The sequence below is a fragment of the Crocodylus porosus genome, unplaced genomic scaffold (genome assembly GCF_001723895.1).
Source record: "Crocodylus porosus isolate Cpor-Errol unplaced genomic scaffold, CroPor_comp1, whole genome shotgun sequence".
Taxonomy (NCBI): domain Eukaryota; kingdom Metazoa; phylum Chordata; order Crocodylia; family Crocodylidae; genus Crocodylus; species Crocodylus porosus.
The window spans coordinates 108,933,725-108,944,663 of NW_017728931.1; the positions used below are offsets into that span (position 1 = coordinate 108,933,725).

The 10,939-nt window shown below is 44.6% G+C and overlaps 1 protein-coding gene across 2 annotated transcripts in view; it reads right to left on the reverse strand.

Moving 5' to 3' along the window:
• Positions 1-10,939, reverse strand: part of TRABD (TraB domain containing) — a 47,693-nt gene that overhangs the window by 13,743 nt on the left and 23,011 nt on the right. For both annotated transcript variants that reach the window (XM_019543475.1, XM_019543476.1), the window contains one exon: positions 2,671-2,781. In XM_019543475.1, coding sequence (XP_019399020.1) covers positions 2,671-2,781 — 111 coding nt within the window. The remainder of the gene's footprint in view (positions 1-2,670; positions 2,782-10,939) is intronic.

The following is a 10,939-nucleotide window of genomic DNA, read 5'->3' on the forward strand; positions in this document are numbered from 1 at the left end:
CGGGCCAACAGGGGCAGTAGTCCCCCCATCGAAAGTAAAAAACAAATTTTAAGCAAGATTTATCCACATCATGAACCTAGCCCATATCTTGAGATGAGCCACAGGACCCCAGCAGGCATTAAAATAATGAAACAACTAGTATATCAGGAATTTTATGGCCCATTCCAAATATCGCACACTCCCTTCTCTTCCTCCAACTGAAGACTCTCAGAAAAAGAGACAAAGTACCAGCATTTTAAAATTTACATCAAGAATACAGGTGCTTTGGGTTATATCTGGACAATGTCATTCTGAACAATGTTGGTCAGCTGCTACACAGCCTTCTTGTTGCTTTTTTCCCCCCCCATTCCAAGAAAATGGATATTTGTGATTCATGTCATACTCATCTTCAAGCACATTTCTTAAAGCATACCATAGGCATAAACATGTTCAGTGTAACCAAGTACTTCATTATGGATTATTACTGAAACAAAGTCCTATGCTAAATTGTTCCGAGGAAGTCAAAATTATGAGTATAGAAAGCTTCATGTCAAATTCCAAATGATGCTGAGAAGAGAGGCTCATCCTCAGCTTCCAAATGCATTCAATTTATTACTCAGTCTGACCTCTCCATCTTGAGTTCCAAGATAGGCTTCTTCCATGAGTTACAGTAAAGAACTAAAAAACAGTTTACTTTGCATTGCTAAGTAGCTACAGAACCAAGAAATATGTCCAACTTGTTCATGTTACCATCATACCTAACACAGAAGTTTGTTGTGCTCCTCCCATTATGACTTCCACATAGATAACTGCAAGGGTTTGATTTCTTTTTATGTTAGAAACAGGACATCTTGACTCCTCAGTTCTGGTGGGGGGATCCTCTGGACCCTGAACTAAGGTTTCTCCAAACTTCTAGTCACAAACTTCTTTGACTCCATCTGCAGTTCCTAGTAAGTTCTGTTCATTTAGAGAGGGGTTGTCAAGCCTGGTGACTCATGGGCTATGTCTGGCCCACATAGCTATTCCATTTAGCCTGCCAAGCCACTGAAGTTAGGAGTGTGGCCTGCTGTACAATTCAGAGCACCTGAGCGAGCCCTGCTATACATGGCCGGAGTGGCAGAGAGCTTGCAGCTTCTTTCTCTGTCCCTGCCATTTGGCTTTGGTGCAGCTGGTCTGCACCTACTAGGCCTGCCACTGGCCCTATGGATCTGGCCCGGGGTGAATGCTGTGGTCTAGATCTGTCCCAGAGCCTGAAGTGAATTTGATACCCCTGATTTATAGCATCATTCATCCCCACTCAAAAACCTCGCCTATTGTTTTGTATATGCTTTTCATCATGGAGCTGGTGCTTTCAGCTACTAACAAGGAAGGACAAAATAAACGGTGAAAAAGAGAACATACTGGTGGCTGCCAGGAACACAAGGCCAGCAGGATCCAGTTCTTATTTTACAGGAGCCAGTTTGAGCCTGAAGGTCTCCAACCTCACGTTACTATCAACTCCTTCCCCATGTCCTTCAGATGTCTGCATAACAAGCTGTACTTGCTCCTCTCCCATAACTATGACTAGGCTTGGCAGGATTCAGTTTTTATTGGTACATGTTGATAAATACTGATTTTACCTCACACCCACAGACCAGTGAAAAAATATTTCAAATATAATAATCATAATTTATAGAAAGAGGGCGTAAGAAAAATGATGGCTGATGGAGTATGTGCTGACAGGGGAAACAGTCCTACAGAACGTGGCTGACTGCAATGTGCACTGCAACTCCCAAAAACCCCTGGAGACTAGGAAGAAAGGAAGAGGAAGTGACAAAGGGGACAAGGGAGCTACAGGTGAGTGGAGACAACTCAGGGCAGCTCTACCACTCAGCTGGCGGCAGTCCTACAATAGTCACATTTTACAGTTTTATGGATATTTACTTTTTATATTTTGACCTGTGAATTTATAAAGCTTTTAACATTATACTATCATTAATAAGTTGTCTGTCCTCTACACTCCTAATTTCACAGTCCTGAAAATTGGAATTGATAAAAATTGAAATAAATGTTTTTAAAAAAACCAACACATTGATATTATCTGTCAAAATTATTAAAAAATAAAAAATAAAAATTGAATTCTGGCACACCTACACATGCTCACCTTCTTTCCATCACAAACACAGTACTTGTTAGTTCTACTGAACTACTCCTCTATTAAACAGGGCAACTCTTTAACAGCTACATTATCCCACAGTTATTACATATAATATTGATATTGATATCACATATAATGGTATCTGGATTGGCAATATTTTGCATGATATTTTAATGTAAATATGATATAATATTGGGAGACAAGAGCCAAACAACAACATTTCCATAATAATAATAATAATAATAATAATAATAATAATAAAAATAAAAATAATAATACCAGGAGAGATTGCAGAGGTAGGAGGAAGAAGAGAATTCAAGGCCCTTATGAAGCCATCCTCCATCAGTCAGGAGCAGGGAGGGGCACAAAAAACAAATGTTTCTCTTACTTTACACTTTGCCTTTCACTTACAAGAAAATGATTCTTTCCTCATAACAAGTAAGACAGGTATTTGAAATAAAGCTGCTTATTTGGCTAGAATGTTCTATTCCATCTGACTGGCATACAAGCAGCTGATCGTTTTTACTTTAGATGGAAGCACTTCCAGCCCTTACCTCTTTGAATGCCTCCCGAAATTCTCCTCCTGGGGCCATTCCCAGCTGTTCCGTGATGTGAGCAGAGACTTTTAGAAGAAGCATTTGCATCAATCCAGACATAAATCCATTCTAGCGGAAAAGAGAGAAAACTATTAAAAAGAGAGAACCATCAACCTGTGCATTTTACAGAGATACTGTGCTGTTAATAGCCAGAGAGAACCATCAATTATTCTGATAAAGAAGAAACACTGATGCTGCCCTTTGGAACTGATTTACTGATGAATATAGTTTCTATTATTTCAGCTCCCATCATTTATATGTGAGCTCATCACTGAAATGTTCTTTAGTTGCATACTGAATTGTTGCCTTACATGAAAAATACATTCAAAAATAACAATCCTGGTTTCGCCCTATGTTTATTCCACCTGCCCAAAGTGACAGAGGAAAAAAACCTCTAGGGTCTGAATAAATTAATACCAAGAGTAGCTCATGCTATTCATGCAGTGGATTGTACTCCTCCAAACACAACAACACAAAACATGAGATTTTCATACTGTCTCTAAATTTGTCATTTTAGGGACTCCAAAGGGGATAAACCTAGAAGACTCAGCATGAAACACTTCGAGCCATGGAAGAGTAGTCCTAGGCGCTCGCTGACAATTGTGTCAGGTGGTTTCTCTCTTTCATACAAGACCATAAGGAAAATCCTACACAGCCCTAGGCATGATTCACCCGTTTGGATGTAGCTGTGCCCAAGGGGGGAACCACGCCGTGGGGACAGGTCTGGCAACTGTACTAGTTCCCATTAAAGTTTTTTTCTCTTAAACACCAGCAGGGATTCAAAACTCTCACAGGAAAATACTTCCTAGGAGAGGCACTAGGATCAGAGGTTTCCAACCACTGGGCTATGGCCCAATACTGGGCTGCAAAGGGTTGGCTGCTGGGTTGTGGCATGAGCCCCCTGCTCAGACCCCCATCCGTCTGCCCGGAAAGCGGCTTCCGCCGCCAGCAAGCATGTACGAGGTTAAAGCTGCGGGGCTTGGCAGCCCTGGAAGGGAGCAGCTGGCTCCGTGCGCCCATCCTGCTCTCATGCTGGTCTGCAGGAAAAAAAAAGGTTGGAAACCACTGCACTAAATCACACTGCCCTGCTCTCACTTCCCCTCCATCCAGCCTCAGTTATTCCATAGCTGCAGCCAGCTTGTTTCAAGAACACCTCTCCCCCTGGCTGAATCAATGCCAAAGACCTGCAGTTTTACTGGCAAGCCAATCTGCCACTCTCTGCTTGGACCCTAAAAACCCAAGGGCACTTTTATTCCATTCCCCCTCTCTCAAAGGGAAGCCATGTCCTGGAATCCCTGTCAAAAAAATCTCTTCCCACCCTTCCCTTAAGAAATAGAGGGGAAAAAATTAGTAGTACTCTCTCCTCAGTCTGGATCTGGCTGCCATGATATTTTGGTTTGGCTACCAATAAATGGGAGAGTTCAATGACAAACATTACCTGTTCTTAATGGTAAGCAAGCCATGTGTAAGGGGGATAATCTCAAAGGCACAGAACACCCATTCGTCATTCCAATGGAAGCATGGTCCTGACAGTCACCTCTCCTACACTTTACTGAGCAACTGGCTAGTCCACTCCTCCAGAGTGACAGTGTGAAACTTCGCCAATGTGGCCTGGAGGATTTTCAAGCACTTTTGTCTAGTTTTAGTACTCAAAAGCTCAGTTTGGCTGTTTGTATTGGAAACTCAAAGCAACACAATCTCAACTTTCAAGCACTACTCTGATTTGGAAGCCACCTTCCCCTCTAAACAAGAAATAATCCCCTCATTTCCTCTTCCATCCCATGTCTGAGACAATTCAAAGCCAAGTGTTGGCCCCGCCAGGTCAAGGAGTCAGCCACAGAAAGGTGGGACATGTACTGAGGTCAGGATTGGACACCTAACAGAAATGAGTGACATACACAAGGAATAGGATGCCATTAGTCCAGCCTGGTGCCTGGGACAGAGAGGAGGCAGAGCTCCCACTGAAGATGAGGAGAGAAAGTCGGCGAAAATGAGAATTCTCTGAATGTATGGCCAGAAACCCAGAGAACACAGAACAAATATTTCCACAAACTCAGGAAAGGTCCTTACAAAAACAGAATTGTTCTTGAAACTAAAGCAACTGCTAAGATCATGTGCTACTGTTACCTCCCTTAGGACTGATCTGCACTTGTATTCTGGTTTTACAGTGATGGGTAAAAACTGTATCCTGCTGTGTAGCAAACGCATAAGACTCTTGCCATTCATATTCTGAACCTACCCCAAACCCAATACCTGCCTTTTTTACTTGGCAGCAAGATGATAATAGCTGACAGTCTGCAGCAAGTAGCAGGGAAGAGAAACAGCAGTCCAGACAGATTTTAGGTCTAAAAAAATATATGTGGGAACAATCACGGGAGCAAAATACTACTGAGGTTACTGGGATACAGCCTAAGACCAGAAACTAATGTTTGACTGTAGTGTTTACCAACAAGACTAGAAGCCAATACAGGCAGTCATCGACTTACAATGTTTCGAGTTACAACATTTCGCACTTACAATGTTTATAAATCGACACCCTGTTTGAACTCTATGACATCAGTTTTGACTTACAATGCTTGATCCAACGCGACGCTGCACCAGCAAACAAGTTTGCTGCATCGCTCACCTCCCTGGAGAACATCTGTCTAAACTTCTTTGGACGTTTTTTTTAAGAAAGCAGACAAGACTCCAGAAAAACCTGCAGCTAGGACTCCTGAGAAGACTCCAGCCAAGAACCCTTCAAAAAGTCCAGCAGTCACCTCAAAAAGTCCTTCCAAATCAATATGATTGCCATTTACAATATAAACACATTAATGTAGCTATATTACTCAATTGATTGAGTACAAAATTCTGGGGTATTTGTGGTGAAAATAGGGTATTGAGCCTTAGCTCAGGAACCAATCCCCCGTTTATAACACTGTTTCTTATGAGAAAACTGGTTCTGAGTTACGTTTCGACTTAAGTTTTCAGGAACCAATTGTGTCGTAAGTCTGAGGACTGCCTGTACCATGTGTCTAGAGCCAGGAAGAGGTTAGATGCCATGAATGGTCTCTTATTACACTTGGTGTTCTACATAAGATAACAGGTTAGGGACTTTCAAATGACTGATTATTGACCCCACTGCCACAGTCTATGAACTTCACAGTACCAAGAGCTGGAGTTAGTTACTGCCCCAATTCTAGGGCTACCAAACAGCAACTTGGTTCCCTGAAAGCTTACCGTCAGCTGTTTCCAAACTGCTCTCTACTTTGCTTTACCCATAGTATCTATGCTGGAGAAAGATGAGTAAGTTGGTTACACAAGAATTGTTATGCCAACCCAGCATCACAGAGTTTAAGAGTTTAACAATTCAAGAGTTTAAGACTCTTCTACACTTCCAGAACAGGGCAGATCAACTTTAAAAGGGCCAAGGTGGTGAACCCTGGTACGTTGTTTGTTTTTTCTTAATATTAAAAAATCCAAACTTATATTTTAATATTTATTTTGCACAATGCATCTATGGCATTATACATTGTAGGAGTCTTGGTTATGCTACACTGTCAATTATGCTAAGTTATAGTTAAACTAAGACACCGCAAAGGACTGGGAATAGCAGGCTTCAATGACTGATGGATGACTTGATACCAGGCTTAGTAAGCAAAAATGCCAATTCAAAATAAGAAACAGTAGTTGAACAAGCTGAGAAGTAAAAAGTTTGAATTTGCTAAAGTAGAGATAACAAGAGGCAAACTGTCCTCAGCAGACTGAAGATACTCAAATTTAGTAAGGGAGTGAACTAGAAAACCCCAAACTCAGCAAAGTGAGTTCTAGATGCCCAAAGTTGGCTGCCCAAACTGCAGTCAGCAAGGAATGAGCTGCAGGTATCTGGACTTGGCCAAAAAACAAGAGGGACCTCTTAACAGAGAGAGAAATAAGAATTTGCACACAGTGGCCACATCCAGACAAGCATGGCAGCGTGGTATTTGGTACCACAGACGCATCTGTAGCGCCACATACCGCATATTTAGCTGTTGTGCATGCTGCAAAGGATGTGCAAGAAAAAGCAGAGCAGTGCACGTGGGGGCAGCATGCACCACTCCAAACCAGAGCCTGGCCAGCCAGAGGCACACTGCAAACTGCTGGCCAGGATCGCCACAGCTGAATCCCTGAGAGGCCTCCAGGTAAGGCTGCTGGGGCCAGCCCAGTGCTGGCCCCAGCCTCCCCTACCCCACCTGGGGTAACCTGCCATATGCCAGAGCATGCCCAGGCGTTTCCTGGGGACAACTAGCAGTGGCACAACACGCACTGTTGCCAGCTGGCCCTGGGGAACCAAATGTCCACGCTCGTCTGACGCAGCCAGTGGAGACATCTAAACTAGAACCAAATGTCTATGCTTGTCTGATGCAGCCAGTGGAGACTATAAATACAGGGGGTTTGAGAGTTGCCCTTTTGTGGCAACTCATGGGGTGTATTGCTTTGCTTGCCTTTGCCTGAGCAGTTTCACTGAACCAAGCCAATTGCTATACAGACCTGCTAGCTACCATCCTAAAAGACAATAAACCTATCTATCTAAGTTTCCACCACCGAACACAAATTTGAGCTGCTGGTTGTAGGCAACTGCCTCTGAGAGCACCCAATTTAAAGAGCCTGAACACCAAGGCAAGGGACAGAAATTACCCATAAGCCATCAGAAATGACTGAAAACTGGTTTAACCCTGTAACAGAACAGAAGTTCAGTGCACACAGACCAGCTTCACAATGGTTGAACCCGGTTTAAGATAGACCTGGACAGATGAAGCATCAGACTTACCTGATTTATGCTGAACCAGTCTAACAAACTTCTGTCTCAGATCCCCTCCCAACTAAAGTTAGGTTGCAGTCCACCAGCATCCCAGGATGCCTTGAGCACCCCAACTCCCCAACCTCCTACTGCAGGTCAGTCAGGCTGTGTCTGCTCCAGCCAAGCCAGACCCACCACAGCCCTGGGCTGTCACAGAGCTGAAGCAGCACAGCCTCTGCTCCACAGCCTGCATCCTGCCTGCACCTGGGTGGAGAGAAAGGGGGCAGCCCTCCCCCAGCTGCAGCCCTGCCCCTGAGCCCTGGCCTGTTCAGCTGCTCACCCCCTCCTGTGTGCTCGACCTGCCCCCGTAGGTGGAAAACAGGAAGCAATCCCCTGTCAGTGCTAGGGGGCTGCCCATGCAGGGGGAGCCACCTAAGGGGATTTCCCCTGGCCCATGCCATGGGTGCCTGGGGGGTCTTCCTCCCCTTCCCTGTGTGGTCTAGCTGCAACTCGGCTAGCCCTACCACCACAGGTGGGAGGGAAGGAGGCCCAGTCCCCAGTCCCGGTGCCAGGAGGGTTAGCCATGCACGAGGAGGAGGAGGTGGTGGAAAATCCCACAGGCTCCTACAGAATGAAAGATCACACAGAGGGCCAGAGGAAGGTTCCAACCCTCCCAAGGCAGCCTGACCTGCATGGGCAGTCCCCTGGCACCAGAAAAGGGGACTGTTCACGCTGTGCAGAGGGACCACAGGGGGTTGGCGGCAGGTGGTAGACAGCCAATCAAGGATGGCCTCAAAGTGATACTTTGCATTTGCAGTAATTTTTTTTTAGGGGGTGTCAAAACTCTTTTGAATGGAAAAATTGAGACAGATCTTAGAATGTCATTTCTGTGCCCTGCTTTAAAACCCTTTCTCCAAGTAAATCACTTTCCCCATCATACCCATTACAGCACAACCACAAAACTGTTTTCCATCAGTTGTCAAGGTCTGAAGAGGTTTGGCCATAGAGTGTAGAATGTGTCTGGCTTTTCAGTTATAGCTGTATTTTGCTGTCCTCAGAGACTAAGAGCAAACAACTCCGGCAACATAGTTAGTCTCCAATTACTTCCTATCTCCTATCCATTAGTGATCTGGATTCTCTTACTGAGCAATGCCCTCCCTGTTAACACAATTTCAAGGTTAAAATTAAAGAGTAAGGGCCAGAGCTCTTAACAGAGATAGGATGATTTACATCAACTATACATTCAAAAAGGTGTATTTGCAACAACCACATGAATTCATCCCTGCTACACAACTTGTCCATTCCATGCTATGTTTCTCTTGGGAATATAGGAATATATCGACACTATGTATTAATGAAATCCCCAAAACAGAGAAAAAACCCTGACTTGGTGCAACCTGGCCAAGTTGACATGTTTAAGAACAAGGATTGCTCCATATAGCATAGCTAACTCAGTCAATAGATGCAAGTACACTGCTGTTCAAGGCAGTCACAAGAAGACGTACTTAGGAGGAAGGAGGATAAAGAGCAGGGGGAAAAAAAATCTGTGGTTTACTGCGGCAGAGTAGTTGGGTTAGTGAAGGCTGCTGGGAAGGGGAAGAAGCAAAGAGGGGCTGGGCCTTGAGTCTTTGGGCCCAGTGACAGGCAGCAAATTCTGGCGCACATAAGTACAAGCCGGATAACCCCTGCTTCCAAAACACAATTCCTACATAAGTTCCACTTGATCCCCGCTGACTTCCTGCCTATGGCGGGGCGGAAGGGGGAGCTGGACCTGATGATCCCATGAGGTCCCTTCCAGCCCCTCATGTCTATGAAATCCATTAAATAAGGCACTTTATGCATCTGAAACATTACTCCTTGCCTTTTGATTTTGAAAAGTTTATTGAGAATTATCAGGCAAGAAAAGAAAGACCCCAAATTTATTTAACAGCATTCCTTTGTTTGTAATGGTATCACTTCTGAATTACATCATATCTGCTCACTTCTAAAATTTCTAGGAGCCTTGAAGACATCATCTTTAGGAAGAATCAGCCTATTGATTCTGGTGAAAACTGAAAATGCAGGAGGTGGATGTGGGGTCATGTACAGCCCATAGTAGCCAGTAGCAGACCCAGCAGCTTCAGCCATCTCTGTAATTGTATACAGATCAAAAAACTAGTAGATAGCACCCATTAAAACCTTCCTGAATCCTTCTCCCTCTTCTGACGAGATTCCATAAGCCAGTGTGTGAACTAGGGCATCATGGAGTAACCCAAGATCCTTTCAAGGGTGTCATGCAATGCTCACATTGCTAGGTGTGCAAACACTGGTTCACAAGATAAAGCCAGAGATTTTAAGTGGGAATTCATAGTGTTACAACATCCTGGCCTGTTGTGGTCTCTTGAGTTCTTTGCAGCAACATAAATTGCTCTGTTACCTTTTTTTTGGTCGCCAAAGCAGGTCAAAACTAAGAGCTGGCATTTTCTGAGTGGGGTCTCAAGTCTAGAAAGGTTGAGAATCACTGTCCTAGGCAGATTTGAAAAAGTTGAAATTTGACACAAGTGACTAATCTCCTTGACAGAAAAGAAATAGGAATAATAGGACAGGAGGGAATGAGGGTGCACAAGGAACCTCTAGAATGGGGAGACTAAAAAATAGGGACTATACAGAGACCTGGCCCGGGGATGGAGATAGGAATCTGAGGAGCAATAAAGCCCTAGCTCTGGGGTCATGGGAGTAATGAGTGTGCATAGCAGGAAGAATTGGGGAGGGGTGTTACAAGCTGTCACTGAAACAGAGTGGAATGGAAGTGCAGCACAAGGGGAGCCTGTGGGAGAAAGTGGATGCAGGCTTTTGCAGAAATTAACTTTTGGGGGCTATGTATAAAAAGTTCAGTTTTGGGCCCTACTCTTTACTAGAAAACCACATGATAAGAAAACTAGTGTAGCAATGGCTCGGTGAGTGAGGCATGCGTCCCAGGCTCCACCTAAACAGGGAGGAGTACTCCTTCTCTGTAGCAGCTCCAGATCCAGTAATAGGAAGGCAGACAAGCAGCAGTGGTGTGTGATGGGGAAACAGCAGCTGGTGGGTTGCTGCTGCTGAGGGAGATGTCACCTTATTCACAGCTAAAAGCGGAACTTTCTGGCAGCTCAATGCACATGATAGAGGCAAAAACAAGGTGACATTTCCCCCAGCAGCACTCTCCCTGGCTGCTGTTCCAGGACCATGTGCAGCCACTACCCAGGGCACAGTACTGGCCAGTTACACTTCTGATCAACTCAAGGCTCCATGCAATTACATGGTTTGTATTACTTCCCCAATGCCACCTCTGGATACAAAGATCCCCTGGCGTATGCTATGAACTTGGTCCATAGAAGAAGAACCCTGTACCACAGACTGGTGTAGTGCCCGAAGACTGGAAGAAGGCCAATGTGGTGCCGATCTTCAAGAAAGGGAGGAGAGTGGATCCGGCTAACTACAGGCCCATTA